The following is a 20,247-nucleotide window of genomic DNA, read 5'->3' on the forward strand; positions in this document are numbered from 1 at the left end:
AGAGTGACTGAAAACATTATTGACCTGTAACTGATGCCAATATAACTTCTTACTTGTTTAAAAACGTTTCAGCTATATGGAAGAAGGACATATTTGTGTACAAGAATATTTTTATTCATACTATATGAACACAATGTAACAAATTACACATCTGAAAGTCAGTCAATACAGCAAGATCAAATATATAAGCTATCACATGTAAAACTACCCTTGCAAATTAAGAAATAATAATTATCAATGATCATATGATACACTTTTATAAACTTTCAATAACAAAAAACATGTTCTCCCTTACAAATAAGTTAAACTTCAAAATTTATTGTGTCAAAAATGTGAACTAGTAACCTATCTATAAATTTTTATCATCTTTATTTCAATTCAGTTTTTCTGTGTCAAAAATGTGAACTAGTAACCTATCTATAAATTTTTATCATCTTTATTTCAATTCAGAAAAAAACTAACTTTATATAAAATTATAAGTGTGTGATTTTGTTGATAAGTATGAAATACATGAGCTAGAGTTTGAAAACGTTTTTTAATACACACTGTTACAACAGTATTCACTTAAAATACAAGTAAGTACAAGTCAGCCTGATAAGCCAACTTTTATACTTATATATCCTTTAAATTTGTTTGGCTTGGCATTAATTTCAATCTTAAGAGATCACTTGAATTTATTTATAATTATGTACAGGTTCAAAGGATGTGTGACTCTCAAGATAAAATAGATTTATTTAGGTATATTATATTGTATGTACAGTTTGTACTGACAAATAGTTAAAATTCTTTAATACAAAGAATTAAAAAAAAAATCTATGTACACAAAATCTGTATAGAAACAGTCAAACTCTCTGACCAAGCATGTATCATTTGTACATGTAAGAAAGAATACACATGGTCTAAATTATTTTGAAGATAAATACTCGAAAACCCTATCTTTCTAAATAGCTTTAATAGTTTAAGATTTAATTATTTAATTAACCTTACATTCCAATATATAATAAATAAAGAACTACTCATATATAAACATATCATGAATAGTCAGGACTGTATATTATGAAATTATTTTATTTTTGCTAAAAGTCATTCCAATAATTAAAACTCCCATTTTGAAATTTTTCTTTAAATCAATAGGAAATTTCTGAATATAGCATTTTATTCTTAAATGATAAAATATCAGTAATAAATGCACGCAATAATTTCTGAATATACAGTATTCAGACAGTTATATATGTGTAAATATGAACAGAATATTCTGTTTCATGTAAAAATATTGACTTTGCAGTCTGAAATAAATATTCTTATGGTATCTTATAAGAAAAGGAGCTTTTATTTAACATTCATACACATTGGTATCAAAAAAGTTAAATTTAAACAGCAGTTTTGGAGAAATTAAAAACATTGTCTATATACATATACTTTGTCAAATAAGAAAACTGATCAATTACAAGTTAGATACATGTACGGACATAATGAAGTCTATCATTTTCTCTCCCAACAATCTGTGGAGCACTGACATCTTTCAACATAACAGGTTTCTGTGAGGTTTTATGCTCTAACACACTCCAGAATCCATCTTCATATCTTACATCATCAAATATATCAAGCAAAACCCAGGTGTATGTTTGTCCTCTCCAAACGTGCTCAAAAATCTTACAAATTGAACCAAATATTATACTGTCAACTAAAGAATCTGTTGAATTTTCATCTACAGTATACACATATGAATTTGAAGATCTGTTATTGGAAAAAGGTGAAAAATTAATTTTCCTGCCAGTGTTTCCATATGTAGTGTTTCCATAGGACCTTGTGCATGAAGCAAGTTCTTTGCCTTCCTTACTCATTCTTGCTACCAAACAAAAGTCATAAACATTGGACATTTCTCTCAAAATGTTATCATCAATAGAGAACGTTTTCTCATTTGTACTACAACTGTCATCTTTTTCATCTTCTAAAAGCAGTCTCTCTAGTTTGCCAATGTCAATACCATCTTGTTTGACCTTTCCAGACATTATCATGTAGACACACCAATCGTAAATCTAAAAAATAAAGAAATGACCATGAGAAACAATTTAAAAAATGGATATTCCATTTTGCGATTTACATGCAAGAACTGAACAGAAACACTGGATTTGAGATATAAAATATAAAATAAGATTATGAATTTATATAATTGCTTTCCAGATCCTGCTTTATTATAAACCAAAGTGAAAACAGTAAAAACCAAACTTGCTGACTATTTTGTAATCAAAACACAATTCTTTAATCATGTTAATAATATTAACCATGAAATAAAATCAAGTCTAAGAATGTTCCTTGCTTTTGAATGTTTGCCTGTTATTCTGAATCCTCTGGTTTTTCTGATGTAGTGAGTGCGATTGACACATTCTGTTACCAAAACCCTTTCTTTTCCTTTTATATCTTATTAAAACATATATTGATTAAGATGCCTTATTAAAATAAAAATCCTTTAATTTTAAAGTTTCTGAAGGAAAACTGATGCTATTCATCCATTGTTAAATGCATAAAAATCTAGAGGTATTCACTTCCCACCAAATTGCTAAACAATTAATATCTTGAAAGCAACCACAAAGACCCTACATGTTTCATGTTTTCTATTAATTCCTTGATTCATATACGTTGTAATTTATAATAGTATTTTAAATAGCTTCTTAAGTAGACATCATTAAAACAGAAATTGACATGAAAATCTTGTGACAAAATTTTTCATGGTGGACTTGAGTAAAGATCTGGTGTTGAGACTGAAATATAACTATATATATATATATGATAAAGTTGCCTTATATGGCATATACTTACAGCATAAGTCTCCATGATTGTGGCTTCAATCTTATTTTTATTTAAAGCTTGACGGGTTATCCAACTGTTTACTCTTTCAAATGGAAACAGCCACCTCCCATAAAGAGGACCAAAATTTGCAAATCCTTCTGGTATATGATGAAGTAGATGTGTTGTAATAGTCTATAACATAAATAAATAACAATGTATCAGTAATGGTTAAAATTAATATGACATACACTTCAGTAAACCACAAAACACTGCAAATACAATTTTCTCAAAATAATACTTGTAGAAGTAACTTTTTTCTTACAATCCCACAAAAGTGTTTAAGTTTTAAAAAGTAAATTCATGCCTTTAATAATTCTTCCCCAAGTTTTCTCAATTTTTGTATTAGAGTCCAATGTTTCGTCTCATTAATTCAACAAATAAACTGATTGTGCAAAGATCTTAATCATGTATTGGATTTTCCATGAAATTACACTTAAATGATTAGTAAAGACATCTGCAAAATTCTATTAGAGCAAAGAAATCATTAGAATTCAATAAAAGAAGATAGGATGATTTTTTTTACTTCTACAAGTAAAAAAATCTGAATGTCTAAGGGACATAACTCAGCCAATATTGTTTTACCTACAGGAGTACAAGTAAATAAAATTCACCTGTATAAGTATCCTACAAATTTACTTATATAAGAATATTAATATTACTTCCCCAAGTCATTAAAAATAACATGTACAAGTAGTACCCCCTGACTGTAAGCTAACATAAGCAATTTTGACAATTATCTTTTTGTGTACTGATAAAACGAAATGCACATACTAATTAAGTTTGTCTCATACCTGTAATGCAATAGGGAAATCTCTTTCCACCAATGAAACAGCTTCACTTGTAGATTCAATAATGAATTCCAATTCGTTTTCATGATAAGATTCACTGGTCAGCAACTCAATCACATTAAAAAGCTTCCCTAATGTTGTCTCTTGTTTACTGGGCAATAGTCCTCGTAGACACCAAAGTGCAGCTCCACTGGTTACAAACTGAAAATGTCAAATAAATGGTCAAATACTTCAGTGAATCTATTGTTTTGTGTTGTGCATGCATGAATACATTGTACATGTGGGTACAGAAAAAACTTTTTTTATATAAAATTGGAAGAATGTACTGTAATTATCAAATTGACAAGAAAATTCACAAATCGTACTACAGTATTACAGCATTAAAATTGAACATCAAACAACAAATTATAATTGTCTCATTTTCTTTAATTTGCAATGAAGACCATTACAAACAAACATTCTGTTAGACATAGCCCCCTACCTGTTCATTGTACATTGTATTTGAACAAAATTTTAACTTAATCTATAACTTGTCAAGGTGTAAACATAATACATCAAGGATCATAGCTCTATACAAAATCACTAGACTAAACCAATATTAAACTTGACCTGTAACTTAGAAGATGTGGTATGATTGCCGATGCAGTGAAACAACTCTCAACAAGAGACCAAACATGCCAAATGACACAGAAATTAACAACTATAGGTCAATGAAACCTGAAGCAGGACAAACAAAAGGAGGAACAGAATGAAAAACACACTGTTCATAATTGGGGCATAAACAACATGTGTGCCAGTCAAAGACCCACATCATATACATGTTATCATTCTCCTAACAAGAACAACAAAATCAAAAGTCAAAATGTATACCTGATGTTTTCCATGCATAGTCCTCAGTGTCCATGGCTTTGAAAAATGCTGGTCTGGGTGGTAGTCATATCCTGTTGGATACACCAATGACATGGCTCTTTGATCAGCAATTTTAACACTTGATCTATCAAGTCTCCATGGAGCTGGGGGTAGTTCATTTTCTGCTGTCATTGATTCTACTCTTGCTTTTTTAGCTTTTCTCCCGTCTTCTGTATTTGATTTTCTTTTGTTGCTTCCTACAACTGTTTCGTCATTGATGATGGTTCTGCTGTTCCATGAATCCTTAAATCGTTGAAACTCTTCTTCTCCACTCCGTACCTTTTTCCCATCATCTTTTCCTGTTATGAGGCCAAAGAGATTGCCAATTACATCTGCAATGGTGTGCATACCGTCAGGTTGCATTTGTTCTTGACGATTATGGTAAGGCAGCCTCATGAAGCTATATTTTCCTTTCAGTCCTGTTTTTTTCTGTAAAAGAGATTTTCTGTTTTGATTTGGAAGTTGATCATAGCTGTTTCTGATTTCTAATTCTTCTTCTTTTGTATAAGACTCTGGTTTACTTGCTCTGTCCTCACCTTTGATAGCAAAATCATTCTTTTCTTTTCTCAATGGATGATTTTCTGGTAAAAAAGCTCTATTGTTGATATGAACCACTTTGTGTAAAGACTTACAATAGAATCCTTCTTCCTTACAATAAGGACATCCACGGAGTGCAGCCTGGCTTGAAACATGTAAAATCTTGCTGAATGCGGGAATGTCACACATGTAATGCAGGAGTGCTATTCGGACTGATGTAGGGGCTCCTCTGTAGGCATTAAACATTGTGCACTCTGTCAGTTCTAGCAATTCATCTACTAAAAGGTCCAAATATGGATCGAGGTTTTTTGGCTCTTCTGTCTTTGTACCTGGAACAATGCCAACCAACATCATTGGTCCTAAAATATTTCGGACATTTACAGGCAAATTGAGCCAGGTGAGGATTAATGGCCACATCGACTTCTGAGTTGCCATACTTTTGTGAGGATTAAGCCCATCACAAAAAAGTGCCAATGGAACTGTACAGCTTTCCTCCATGTCCTGAAAGACTCCTCCATCTTCATACCAAGATTTATATATCTTTCCATCAGTTATGTCAGTTAACTTTCCATTGGAAAGATCTTGTCTGGAATAAAGAATCTTACATATATTGTCACTTCCAAAAATCCTTGAAAGTCTTGGTCCAATAGGCATATACGTAAAAGTTTTTCGTGCACTTAAGGACTCTGCTTTGTATCTTGGCTCTCCACATTTTGTACATTCTCTGTCTAATGAGTGGTCATTGTCACTTGTTTTGCAGAAAAGTAAGCAGTCATTGACACATGCATCATATCTTTTTGTTTCTATAATCATCGGTTTTATCATTTGATATGCTTCCTTATAAGATTCAGGGAGGCAGTTGGGAGTTGGTAATACTGTCTTCTCATTTTTTAGGCACATGCTCAGTGCTGTTTTAGACATTCCATTGTTAGCGCTGAAATTTATGAAGTGTCTAAACAAGGAGTCAAGTAGTGTTGTACGACAACCTGGATATAGTGGTTCTTGAAGTTTTTCGCTAAGTGAATCATCATTATTCTCTATCGGTAAAAAGTTTGGCTTCAGATATGAAGATTCCTTGATTGAATTACTGATGGTTTTAAAATAATTCTGTTGTTGTCTTCTTTGAGTCCTTTTACTTTTCCCAAGTTCTGAAAGAAAAGACAGATTTTAGTGAATTTGGAATTGTGTGATTGATATTAACTCAGATCATTATAACGAAAAATTAATATATAAACATTTAGCATTCTGATTTCTGTGAGTATTGCAAATCACTACATGTACCTCAGGGATCTCCATGGCCTGTTTAATGATAGCGCCCCGCCAACGTTCAAATGTCTTGCGCAATCGTCAAATGACTTGTGCCATCGTTCAATTGTCTTCTGCCATGGTTCAAAACTGGAAAGTTTTAATAGCCTGACACCATTTTATTAGCAATTTTAATCAAATGCATGTTATTGCATAACCCTCAGGCTGTTTTTATAGTATAATCCATTAGGGATAACCAGATTAAGATCGCTAATCACTTGTACCTGAGCTTGTACAGATAGATCAACAAAACAGACAGGAGAATATTATCTGAAGATAAACGATTTATTTGTCGAATTATCTAACTAAGTTTCCGCAAATGCTTATGAAAATTCAGAGATCAAATAAATAAATTGATAATCCAGTTACAAAGTTTTAACAAGATGAACACATGCTTTTATTTTGACTTGCGCAATCAGCATCCCCCTTTTTTAAGAAGTACAAAATAAGGCGTAGAACAGTAATTGTTATTTCATCAGAAATAACTTGAGTACTGCTGTATTGTAACAATAATATATAGATATAGGAAGATGTGGTGTGAGTGCCAATGAGACAACTCTCCATCCAAATGACAATTTAAAAAGTAAACCATTATAGATTAAAGTACGGCCTTCAACACGGAGCCTTGGCTCACACCGAACAACAAGCTATAAAGGGCCCCAAAATTACTAGTGTAAAACCATTCAAACAGGAAAACCAACGGTCTAATCTATATAAACAAAACGAGAAACGAGAAACACGTATATATTACATAAACAAACCACAACTACTGTACATCAGATTCCTGACTTAGGACAGGTGCAAACATTTCGTATTTTATAATCAAATTGATACATCCGCACTACTGCAAACCAGCCATACTGGTAATGGGTTCATGACTACTGAATTTGACAGTGTCCGTGAAAAATAAGCTCCACATAATTTTTAACCCCCATAACAATTACCAAAAAATAGCAAGAAAAATGCATTGGGACCTTCGTGACAGCTATTGGTTATTCTCGACTTAGGGAAAGGTAGGGGCATGAGGGCTTGGCCTTTGAAGGGTTAATAAAAACGGCAATCATTGAAAATATATACTTCTATATAGTATTTATAATGAAAATTTAAATAAATATAATTCAAATAAAATAAATTAGCATGTTCACCCATACTTATGTGGAGGGATGAAATACATTACATCGTGCTACACTGTACGGCGTATGATACAGTTTATGATGATGAAAGTTCCTCCATGGTTCAATTTTCATCCATGGAGATCCCTGGTACCTGTTACAAATTAATTTTATTGGAACAAAATCCGAACTTGATTTATAACTTGTCACAGTGTATACTTTTTGACAAATTATATCAAATCAACATCCTCAAGAAAGAAGACCATAAGTGTTGAAAATTTATCATTTAAGTGACTATTTTTAGTCCAAAAATCATATCTCTGAAAAAAGTAATCCTACTGCACTATTCCTGGGGTATAAAAAAAAAACCGCCATTTGTTTAGTAGTCATTCATTTTTTCTCCAATTTGTTTTTAGTTTAAATTAAATTAAAATCATTTTACACTTGCAGAGAGCCATAAGAACCCTAGATGAAGTGTCCGACAATAGACACAAGACAATTGGAATTGTTAGAGAGATGTTTCCAGAGATACGCTCATCACCAAAAACCAACAAAAAGTTAAACCGTGCTATTAGAAGGTCAAAAGTCAACAGACAATACTATGGTAACCTCAAGTACGTAATTTTATTTTTTTCATGAATAGTTTTGGTTTAATGACAGTCAATGGACTCTCATCATTTGATGTGTTTTATTGTTCCATGCAAGAATATATATGGTTTAAGGGTGGGGACTGATTACAACTTTTTAACCAAGAGGGGATGGGTATGACCCCAAGGGGCTTCCCTTTTATTTCATTTCATTTGTTTTATTACCCAATATTTCTTGGTTAGGGGTGGGGATCTCGTCTGATTACAAGATAAAAGCACATTATTAAATTGAATAGGGTGAGGTGACCCCCAGGGACTTCCCTTTTTTATCATTTAATTTGTTTTATTGTCCCATACAAGACAGGGTTGGCAAAGTATTACCCGCCTGGGAATTCCCGGGTGGGAAAACCCGGGTTTTCCCGGGCTGGGCAATACTCCCAGAAATAGGTAATAGTGGGCAATACTGGGCAATATGATTTTCTAAGCTTATTTTAACACTAAATAGTAAAGACTTGGTACAGTTTCATAGTATAACAGCTAAATATATACTTTTTATACAGATAACCATTGACAGTCATTTCTAGAAATATATCATTCTCAATTTCATTCTCTTCTCTATTAATTCTATATGTAGGCAGAACAGAAGATTTGTACATTTAAAGATACCTTTTTAATTACCAAACATTATTTTAATAATCCAAACTTTGAAACATGCATTTTATTGCAGTGTTAAAGTGACTTGTTAATTTTATTTGTTATACATTCATATTGCTAAATAAACACCCTAAGGGGTCATGCCAATAAAACTTATAGAATTATAAGGGCTGATTATTGTTACATAAACAAATCTGTGTTCTAATCTGAATAATTACTAATTAATTAGTGACATTATTTAATTGTAATTTTTCTTACAAAGTAATTGTTAATTCTTAAATTAGGAGTTATATCTATTTGAAAGAAAAAATTGTTTTGCTTTATATTTACAGTTTGACAATCTAGACAAATGCTAGACAAACAAAATAGGGTATAAATATCTTATTAAATATATTAAATTTGTGAATCACTGAATCTTCTTTAAAATTCAGACAAGTATTTTATATTACCCAGTATTGCCCATTATTACCCACTAAAACCCAGTAAAACACGGGTTTTCCCAGTATTTCCCACTGGGCTGGGCAATACTCATAAAACCAGGGTTTTTGCAAACCCTGATACAAGAATATATATGGTTTAGGGGTGGGGATCTAGACGGTTTACAAGATAATAGCACATTCTCAAATTGAATTTTGAATCAAAACCAAAAATATACAGATCCTTAGATTAATATAACAAAGAAGTGTGTAAAGTTTTATGCACTAATCCTAATTTTTTTTTTGAGATATGGCATGACATGTAAAAAAAACTTCCCCTTTTTTACAAAATACTAAATAACTGAAAAATAAAATTTTGAATCATCACAAAAAAGTATATCGATCTTAAGATTAAATTATAACTTAGAAGTGTGTAAAGTTTTAAGCAATAATCTAAATCATTTTAGATCTACAGTATGACATGTGAAAAACACACACCTGTTTTAGTAACAAAGTGCCGTAACTCAAAAAAAGTTTTAATCTTGTTTTCACCAAAAAGTATACAGATCATTTGACCCTCATAATAAACAACTATAATAAGTTTCATGAAATTTGGATAAGTCGTTCTTGACTGACACCTGACATTTTTATTACAAAATACATGTACATCTCCTCAAAATTTTGACGGGCGTTTAAAAATTGTTCTGGAAGGTCTTATCACCAAAAACATGTATTCAAATATGACAATGTATGAAGGAAGAAAATAAGTTTAAAGTGTCATTTCAATTGTCAAAAGGTCACCTTGAGATATATTTCAAGGTTATCATGGTTATAAACTAATACCTCAAATCAAAAGACCATGATTGGTCCTAATTATATTAATTTGATTTATGATAAATTTGTCTTAATCTGTTTCGATTGCGATTTGTTTTATATTTTACTTTTTTAATTACAGGCAAAGAGCTGAAACACAGGGACAAACAGTGCGTCAGATGCTTAATAAGACAAAAAGGTAGGGCATCCTTAAATCAAAATCAATGACGGACTAAAATTAAATGCATCATAAAAAAAGCTCAACACTATAAGTGGCACTTTTTAACATTATTGAAGGTTCATTATCCCCTATTACAAACTAGAGGCTTAAAAATAGCCTACCCTAAAGATTTTATTGTCATTTTTCAGTAAGCACTGTTAAAGTCAGAATGTTGCTCCCATAGACTCAATGTAAAAAAAAACCCATAAAATAAAAAAAAATCCCTACCTACCTACCCTAACTTTTTTCAGATCTAACTGGAACCACACATACTTCTTTATTTGGCCTTAATATCCTGGTGGCCATCTTGAACAGTAAATCGACAACTAAGTTGCAAATAATGATCAGCATCCCATAAGGAACATTTATAAATGTAATGTTTGGTTTCATTCCATAATTAAGAGGTTATCTAAATGAAGACATGTGTATATATTTCGCATACAGGGTGCTTTTTAAACTAAGTTCCCCATTGTCAGCCATTTTGGTTGCTGGATTGCTTCAGAGTACAATCACCTCATTTGGAACATTCATTCCATACACATGATACAGTGGTTCTCTAACAGAAGACATTCTAATGTATTGTCCATAGGGTCTTATATGGTTAATCAAGTCCTCAACTAGCAGCCATCTTAGATAGCACAGACTCATCATAATTTCTATTATCCATATAAGATCATATTTTAGACCATTACTTCTGGACAATGGGGTATAAAATATTCAACATGAACATATTAATTCATGGAATATATTATTTGCCTGTTAATAATAGATATATTGTTATGTCTTAAACTAAAGTTATGGTGTGAAAACCAAGAAATGCTTATTTGGGCCCTTTTTGGCCCCTAATTCCTAAACTGTTAGGACCAAAACTTCCAAAATCAATCCAAACCTTCCTTTTGTGGTCATTAACCTTGTGTTCAAGTTTCATAGATTTCTATTGACTTAAACTAAAGTTAGAGGGCGAAAACTTAAAGTACTCTGACGACGCAGATAACAACGCCAACGTGATATCAATACGACCAAAATTTTTAGAATTTTTGCGATTGTATAAAAATCATTGTAATAAATGGGCCCTTTAATTGGAATACAATTATCTTTAATATCTTATCTTATTAATTAAGATTTTTTAATTTCAGACTTGAATCAACTTGTCCCCTTGATGACCAAACAAGCACAGACCTGATGACAATCGATCCTGACCGAGAACCAGAATTCAACCAGCAAGACGATTCTGATACCAACAACACAGACCTTGAAGCCAACACACCGGTTGAAGCAAACAAAACTGCTGGAGCCAACATAACAATTAGAGCAGAAATTCATCACAAGTCCAATGATACAGATCTTCATGATCATATAATATATGAAGCAACACCCATTCAAGACTTAGATGCTGCAAAGCCAACTGATGAAATATCAACTGTTCCAACTGAAGAAAAATCAACTGTTCCAACTGATGAAATATCAACTGTTCCAACTGACGAAATATCAACTGTTCCAACTGACGAAATATCAACTGTTCCAACTGAGGAAAAATCAACTGTTCCAACTGATGAGATACCAGCCGATGAAGCTTGGGAAAAAAAACTGATCCATTATTGTCAACATTTTTAAATTATATTTCTGTTATCATGGTTATCACATGTTATTTATTATAAAATAATATATATATCAAAAATTGAAAACCTATCAAACTGTCCCTGTTTACTTGGTATGAGCAACTTTGAGAATGTTTAAGAATTTTTTTAATTGAAATATATAACTCAAATTGTTTGTGTAACCAGAACAGTTTTTTTTATAAACCTTGTACTTTGTTCATAACGATTTTTTATTGACATATCTTATCATCATCAAGTCATCCCTAAATTAGCTAAAAAAAAAAAAACCAAATGAAAGAATATTACTTTAAAACCCAAAAGACTGATATCATCAAAACCTAACTGTATGAAATTGTATGAACATTAAAGATAAATTATAGGCCTAGTCTAATGATTACAGCACCTAAAATTGTGGCATTATATTTCTCATGGTTGTACATTGTAAATGTCTAAAATAGAATGCCCAAAACTTTCATGTATTGATCTTTTGTAAATTCGACAAAACACGATACATGCATGTATGATTAAATGAGTGAGGAAGGATAAATTAGGATATACATATTTTTATATTTTTTGATATATATTCATTTTTTCATTCATGTATGATCATCAATATACATGTATATTCCACATTGTATTTATTAAAAGAAATGCCAAAGGCAAATATAACATCATCAAGTCTTTCTTTAAATATTTTTTATCTACCAGCTCAGCCATAGAAATAGAGGTTTGGCATTCACAGCAACGAATTAATACTTCACATTTTGCTTACTTACGAATGAACATATGTACTACAAACTTAACAGAAATTGACAGAACCAAATGTACATGTATATCTACACATGTTACAGAACAAGGACTGTATGTGGTTTTTTAATTTCAAGATCAGTAGTTAATAATATTATAAAACATAAAATTTGGTATGAAACTTCTCAACAAAGACTGAAATGGTGTTGAAGTTATTAGGTATAGGCCACCATACAGGTTTCAACAATGAGCAAAAAAACATACAGAATACATTGTAGTAATACTGTTCCTAATGGTTAGGTAGACTTTGTTTTACCAAGTACACAAGAGACCAAGTGCAGCATCGGTATTGAGAATCTGGTTTATAAAACCACCAATATTGAATAATAGAAATAATGCCAGAAATATCTATACTATTTAACCAGATGTGTGTCAATTCTCTTCTTTCCACAATAAATTAATCATCATGCCTCTGTGTCCTATAGGTACAGTGCATAATTGCATTTGTCATCCATTCATATAATTATTCAGATTTAGTTTTTTGGGGAGAAAAACGAGAAAAAGGCGTCCTGATATGTCAGATTAGACTTCCAGTATGTGTTTTTCTGTATACTATAAACATACATATACTACGAATGAAGTGTATTTGCTGTCTGATATTCGTCGTTAGATAATTTTAAGTCAGATTAGACATCCAGTATGTGTTTTTCTGTATACTATAAACATACATATACTACGAATGAAGTGTATTTGCTGTCTGATATTCGTCGTTAGATAATTTTAAGTCAGATTAGACTTCCAGTATGTGTTTTTCTGTATACTATAAACATACATATACTACGAATGAAGTGTATTTGCTGTCTGATATTCGTCGTTAGATAATTTTAAGTCAGATTAGACATCCAGTATGTGTTTTTCTGTATACTATAAACATACATATACTACGAATGAAGTGTATTTGCTGTCTGATATTCGTCGTTAGATGAAATTCTAAGTCAGATTAGACTTCCGGTTAGCGGTTTTCTGTATACTTTTGAACATACATATGAAAGTTATTCATGTATTATTAAAATCAATAGCAAACAAAAAAAACTTATTTTTTTGTGAAAAAAGCATGAGCCGGGCTATAAAAACAATAATCCTGTCCCAAATCACCTATGATTTGTTGTTCTGAAATTCTTCAGTTATCAAATTTTTTTACAAAAAAAAAGATGTGGTATGAGTGACAATGAGACAACTCTCCACAAGAGACCAAAATGACACAGAAATCAACAATGAGTAAAGCCGATACGGCATAGTCAGATATAAAAGGCCCTAAAATGACAATGTAAAACAATTCAAAGGAGAAAGCTAACGGCCTTATTTATGTACAAAAAATGAACGAAAAACAAATATGAAACACTTAAACAAACAACAACCACAAAATCCTTCCTATGACACTTTACATACTTTCAAACACGCTTTGAATGCCTGCAATTTCGCGGGTTTGTTCTAGTTAATTAATAGATGTAAACTCAAGTCGCTAGACACTGACTGAGGGGTGGATGCAATTAATACTTGCATTGTCATTGAATTGTGCGATAGCATTAAATAATATACAACATTTCCCACAACTGCACTCACTATTATCAGGATACATGTAAAAAAATGTACATGTATATATCAATGTTTTTTTTTAACAATCAATAAATAGTTACACAAATGTAGTTTCATCACAAGTAATTACTGGATATCATTTGATATATCATGGTATTTAATTTCAATATAATAATGACACTATCAATACTGTGATACAGGAAATATCTCTTCATGCAAGATTAAACAACCTCACATACCCCACATCCACACATTGTCTTTATAGGAGAAATTAAATAATGGTAAGAAAAATATAAAAAAAAATCCTGTCTTTATGCACATCTACGTAGTATGTCCTTATTATCTTCAAAAAGCTTCATTAAATTCTGTTACAGTGTAGTTTCAGAGGAGTTGCTATGACAAGAAACAGGACTGACGGATGGACGGGTCAAAAACATTATACTCTCTGTGTCTTCTTTCCATGGGGTATAAAAATGATAACAGGCCAGCCCCAGGACCATAAAAAAATACAGTTGTACGAATTAACATTTTTAATTATTTGTAATTGTACTTACCACATATATCAAAATAACCAGAAAAATCCATATTCATCTAAGGTAATGTAACCATCACTTTGTACACGTACAATGTATTAACCTAAATGAGACAAAAGTTAGGAATTAATTTTACATATATTTAGACAAATTTCTACAAATATCCCCCCTAACCCCCTATCATATGACAAGAGTTTATGTGAGTTAATTTAACATACAAAAAATAGATATTTAACCCCTCTTTTGTGGTTATAAACATTGTGTTAACATTTTTTGATTTCTTTTTACTTATATAAATACAAAAGTTATAATTCGAAAACAATCCGTCTTCGGACGATGTGATACCAATATACAACCATATTTTTTTTTTTTTTTTGCGGACGTATAAAAAAGAATGAAGTCAGTGGGATTCAGAAAAGCATGAAATGTCCATAGACTCGAACTGGTCTTACCTTTTTAGCTTGCCAATATTTCATTATGTTTTGAATCATTGTCTTATTGGTCAATGTTTACAAACTCCTGATGTACAAAATTCCAATTAGGATGTGTATTAGAATGTTGACTTTGCGCATGTGTGTATGTAAACTTAAATATTATCCTTAGAATATAAGTTCCTAAGGGACAATATATTAAGTAAAAACTATCCCTACAGATGAAATATTAGTAAATAATGGATATTTTTTACCTTTAAAAGTTGTCCCACTCTAAAAAAGATTATCCGCTACGAAGGATAAAATCAATGTAGATATAATATCCTAAGGATAAAAGTGAGTAGTAAAATAATTTCCCATGGGATAATATTACCAAGAAATTTATCATTTCTAGGGATAATATTTCTACAAAATTATATCCATTTGGGATAATATTTCAGTAAAATTATATCAGATGGGATACAATGTCATGTAAATACTATCCTACTGCATCTTGATCAATGAAGTGTTTTAACAAATGGCACATTGCTTTAAAGAAACAAGTAAAATGATAATAGATAATCATTTGTGTCAAGATGGATGGAGAGGAGTATAACGTTTTGTACAAATATCTGCTGAATAAAGAATGCCCCAAAAACAGCTCTTCAAATGAGAAACAAGCATTACGAAAACGTGCCCAAAGCTTCTTAATTAAAAAAAATAAAGCTGTACTACAGAATTAATGAAGGTAATTTTTATATTTATATTTGTATAATCATCAATAATTAACAGTGTTTGTTTTGAAATATGTTTTGAATTAAATAAAAGAGATTTTAAACCCAAAAATAATCAAATATCGATCATAGATCAGAAGATGCAGATAAAATAGAACTATCCCATAGATAATATCCACAGGTTATAATACATGTAGTATACAGATATTCCCAAAATTTCCTACTAAGGACTGTTTTTAATTTTTTCGTAAAATGATCCGGGAGATAAAATGTCTTTGAATATTTTATCCTCTAGGATAGAAAATTGCAACATTTTATATCCCACAACACTAAAATAATATCCATCATTGTGGATATTTTTTTAGTGTTGGGGATATAATTTGTGGCAATTTTCTATCCTAGAGGATAAAATATTCAAAGACATTTTATCTCCCGGATCATTTTACAGGGGGGATCAAATTAATTGTTACAATGGTAACCTTATAAGAGATGGTGAAATTGCATCACTCTTTATCTTAGCTGTAACTAAAGCTAGGAACGTGGCCATAGTTTGATAAAATACAATATTGTCTTAAGGGAGCTACCATTTGATTTTTATGGGGGGGGGGGGGGGGGGGGGCTAGGATGTAAAATTTTGTCCTGCATTTTTTTTTAGTTGTAATCTCTGTCCTGCCTTTTTATTTTTCACTCTATTCGGTCCTGCCTTTTTTTTTATTATAGTTTATCCTGACTTTTTTTTACCTAAATTGTCATCCTGCCTGTTTTTTTTGCAAAGTGTCTCATCCTGCCTTTTTTTTTACGCAAAACTCCTGTCCTGCCTATTTTTTTCAAATTTCCTCCTAGCCCCCCCATAAAAATCAAATGGTAGCTCCCTAAATGACTGCCATGCATAAATAGATTTCCAGAAGATTTTTGCTAATTGACTAGAAGTAAATCTTAGTCATATGTCATGTATGTCAGATTCTAAAATAAATAAAATACAATGTCTAATTCATGGCTCATGCTAGCAGGCGACATCAGTGTTCAAGTCGCTTTCCAATCAATTCCTTTTGCCACCTGACCATTCTCTATTTAGTTGCTTTCATGGATCATTCTTAACAAGTCAATGAAACATAATTTATTTTTATGATAATTAAAAGATTTGGACTTAAATTGTATACTCCAACTTGAATTGAACAATATAAAAAGAACATTATTTACATATATAAACTCATCATACCGGTAGACACTTAATACTATAGTACTAGAGCACTTCTCTCTCAAATCTCCACTTCTCCCTATCTGTTTCAACTAGAGTCACTTGCAATGTATCCCTATGATTCTGAAGCATGTGAGCCCTGTCTCCATGCCAGCTATTAAATTTTATCAGTGTGTTTAAATTTTATAGTTAAAAGATATCTAGTATGATTTACAATATGACAATGCCATCACAGACCAAAGGACATTGAATATAAATCAGGTAAATGTAAAGGTGAACAGCATACAACCATAAACGAGCAAACTTTTGTTCATCTTTCTATAGTTACTCACAGTGTTCTCCCAAGGGCCTTTTAACTTCATGGTAATGTGATTTTACAATTTTTAATGTGATGCTATCTGAAGTGGTTTTCTTATAAATTATGCTATGGATGTGTTGCTATACATTTTAATAACTAGATGGTTTTTCAATTTCCCCTTATTACCACGAAACAACTACATGCACTATACATACAAAAATATGTAAATTGCTCTGACTATGGTCATTGCAATTCATTTCCTTAATGACCACTCTACACCTACATGTACATTTGTATCTCCAGTACAGCCCGGTTTTATCAGACTCTAAATAAATCTTAATTTAAGGTCTTACAATGACAATGTTTGTCTCTCATGTTCCATAACTAAATGGCCAGCTATTTTTAATATATTAATTACGTGGTACGTGTACATGTACACAAATGTATATGTATGATTACTATTGATACAAGTCTCCACTAGATCAAATATTGTAGCAGTTAGCAAATATAGGTGAACATGGTAAACAGCCTTCAATAATGAGCATTTATACACCTTTTTTTCTTGGTTGAAATTTCAGGTATAAATTGCTGTTGTATATTAGTGAAATCCTTCATATAACAACAAAATTATTGGCCTAAATTATGTACAAAAAAATAACAAACAAATATACACATGATACATGGCACAGACACCATACAGAAATTGAGAATGTGGCGGGTTAAACATCTAAGCCGGATCCTAACCATTCCTCTAACCATAGGTCAATGTAATACATAGAAACCACTTAAAATTTAAATCTGAGAAAATCTTGCTACTAAATTATCAATGCATGTACAAATATATATCAACAATATTTTCTCAACTGAGTGATGGTGCTAATCTGTAACATTTTAATTTGCATAAGGACAGTACTGGTTTATATGAAGCTGGGTGTGATTTAGATGTTAGTTACAAAAATGTAACTTGTTATAATTATTATTACTGATATCTATACATGTAAATCAACTATCAGTCATGTCAGTGTCACCAAATGAATATTACATGTACAAAAAAGCTGAGATGAATAAAATAGTTTAAAATTGAACACAATTGAGTAATAGCTAAGTATTTAAGACTCTGCTATTAAATTCCCCATTTTTCCTTTCTTAAATTAAAGAAAATAATGATTTTCATATACATGTATGACGATATTTTACAGCTTTCTGAAAGGGATTTTTTTATTTAGGCAAGCACTTTCTACTGCTTTTTATGCTTCTTATAATGTAATATAAAGGGTAGAAAAAAGTTAATAATCAAACTTCAGAACTAGAGACCCCTTGACCACCAAACTGTGAAAAGTCAACCTCCACCAATGAAACTTCAGGAAAAATTGAAAGTCTGTGTTAATGCATGTACTTTTAAGAATACATTTTTCATGTTTTTCAAAATACATTAAGTTTTAAGTAGAAGTACAGATTAGTTATTTTTCAAATAATTTATTCATATTCATTGCCTTGTCACGCATATGTTCTGAATTACACTTGCACCTTAAGAAAGTTTCTTATTCAAATATTGTAAAAAATTATCAATGACAGTGGACAATACTTCCTTTCATTCTTTTAATGTCAACAAGGCTCCCAGTTGAATGCCATAATTTGACCTTCTTAGGCCCGAGAACACAGTTATTTTGTAGTGCATTTCTTTTAGACAATAAATTCAAATTAAAAAAATCTGCACCTGCTCTTTCTCAAAATGATTTTACAGTGTAGTGTACTACCAGTGAGACAAATAATATCAAAATTATACAAACTTCTACCAGCTCTAACTCAAAATATTGACAAATCTGTGTTTAGGGGATGTAAAATTCAGTTTGACAGCTTCAGACGTGCTAAAATTTACTTTTATAAATTGTTATTTGGACGGATAGTTGTCTCAAACACACCACATCTTCCTATATATCTATGTATAACAGTGTGTAGAAAAATATTCAATACACTACTTTGTGAATTCTGTCAGTGAATATTTCATCAGGGGGGGGGGGGGGGCAATAGGGGTCTGTTAACAGGTTAACAACACCTAGATTTTGGCAAAAACAGGTCACAAAAAATGCTGATAACATTTAACGAACAACTTGATCTCAAATAACAGTTACCAGCACCTTGAAAAGGGCCATAACAGGTTAACACAAAAAGGTATATTTCCCCCACCCCATCCCCACCCCCTCATTCCATATATTTTTTTTAAAATAGAAAGTTCAGAAATATACTTTTGTGTGAATACAAGGGATTTTCAAGTCAGACTGAGGTGGTGATGTTTCAAACATTTATTAGCACGGAATTCACTGCCAAGTTATCAATTTTAATTTGTTATGATGGATCATGGAGTGCGGAAACTGAGAGCCTCTAGGCTCTTACTCTGCAAATTGCAATATATCTATACATTTTTACATTTATAAATGATATTATAGGGCCGGTGGCAATATAAGATAGTTTTCTATTAGAAAAATCTACTTACGGGTGTCTACTATTTCCGATGTAATTTACAGGTTGTAGTTTGTTCGGCTTCAGCATCTAAAATGGCGCCAACGATAGCGTGCCTCAATCGATACTCCTCTGGGGTCACCTTAAACTACGTAGAGTATTGCAAGAGTCTTCCGAATAATTTGTGCACTGCGAGATTGATTGGCAACTTTCGTTTAATAGATTTTTCCTGCCTCAAATTTACCCAAAATGAAATTTATATGGAAAACATAAAGAAAATAAGTGATAATGGTTTTTTTTCATTTCCAATATTAAAAAAAAATACATCAAAATTTAATTAAACATGATTACGCGTTTTCAAGTCACTATGATCATCCCGACATCCCGTATTTTTTTAAGAACATCTGTAATTCTTTAATTTATAACTGATAAGTGAAGTTGACAAATTTTTCACCACGGTACCAGTCAGTAATTGCACAAAT

General features: G+C 31.5%; 3 protein-coding genes across 3 annotated transcripts in view; 2 read left to right on the forward strand and 1 right to left on the reverse strand.

Moving 5' to 3' along the window:
• Positions 1 to 20,247, forward strand: part of LOC139503792 (uncharacterized) — a 38,494-nt gene that overhangs the window by 14,698 nt on the left and 3,549 nt on the right. The gene's annotated exons all lie outside the window — the stretch shown is intronic.
• LOC139503291 (uncharacterized) lies at positions 95 to 19,961 on the reverse strand. Its single transcript, XM_071293052.1, has 7 exons — positions 19,800 to 19,961; positions 14,687 to 14,768; positions 4,509 to 6,232; positions 3,642 to 3,839; positions 2,821 to 2,982; positions 414 to 2,039; positions 95 to 345 (listed from the first exon to the last, which is right to left on the reverse strand). Exons 2-6 carry the CDS (start codon positions 14,721 to 14,723, stop codon positions 1,452 to 1,454), a joined length of 2,709 nt encoding a protein of 902 aa, XP_071149153.1. The 5' UTR covers positions 14,724 to 14,768; positions 19,800 to 19,961; the 3' UTR covers positions 95 to 345; positions 414 to 1,451.
• LOC139503292 (nibrin-like) lies at positions 7,834 to 11,805 on the forward strand. The gene is made up of 3 exons (XM_071293053.1): positions 7,834 to 8,115; positions 10,114 to 10,170; positions 11,328 to 11,805. Exons 1-3 carry the CDS (start codon positions 8,018 to 8,020, stop codon positions 11,803 to 11,805), a joined length of 633 nt encoding a protein of 210 aa, XP_071149154.1. The 5' UTR covers positions 7,834 to 8,017.

Source organism: Mytilus edulis, chromosome 14 (genome assembly GCF_963676685.1).
Source record: "Mytilus edulis chromosome 14, xbMytEdul2.2, whole genome shotgun sequence".
In the NCBI taxonomy this organism is placed as follows: domain Eukaryota; kingdom Metazoa; phylum Mollusca; class Bivalvia; order Mytilida; family Mytilidae; genus Mytilus; species Mytilus edulis.

Bases quoted from the DNA above. Each gene is read 5' to 3' on its own strand.
- LOC139503292 (XM_071293053.1), top strand. From the start codon at position 8,018: ATGTTTCCAGAGATACGCTCATCACCAAAAACCAACAAAAAGTTAAAC. The intron at 8,116-10,113 runs GTACGTAATTTT...TTTTAATTACAG, and splicing joins CAATACTATGGTAACCTCAA to GCAAAGAGCTGAAACACAGG. The intron at 10,171-11,327 runs GTAGGGCATCCT...TTTTAATTTCAG, and splicing joins ATGCTTAATAAGACAAAAAG to ACTTGAATCAACTTGTCCCC.
- LOC139503291 (XM_071293052.1), bottom strand. From the start codon at position 14,723: ATGAATATGGATTTTTCTGGTTATTTTGATATATGTG. The intron at 6,233-14,686 runs GTAAGTACAATT...CTTTTCTTTCAG, and splicing joins TGGTTATTTTGATATATGTG to AACTTGGGAAAAGTAAAAGG. The intron at 2,040-2,820 runs GTAAGTATATGC...TTTATTTTTTAG, and splicing joins CAATCATGGAGACTTATGCT to ATTTACGATTGGTGTGTCTA.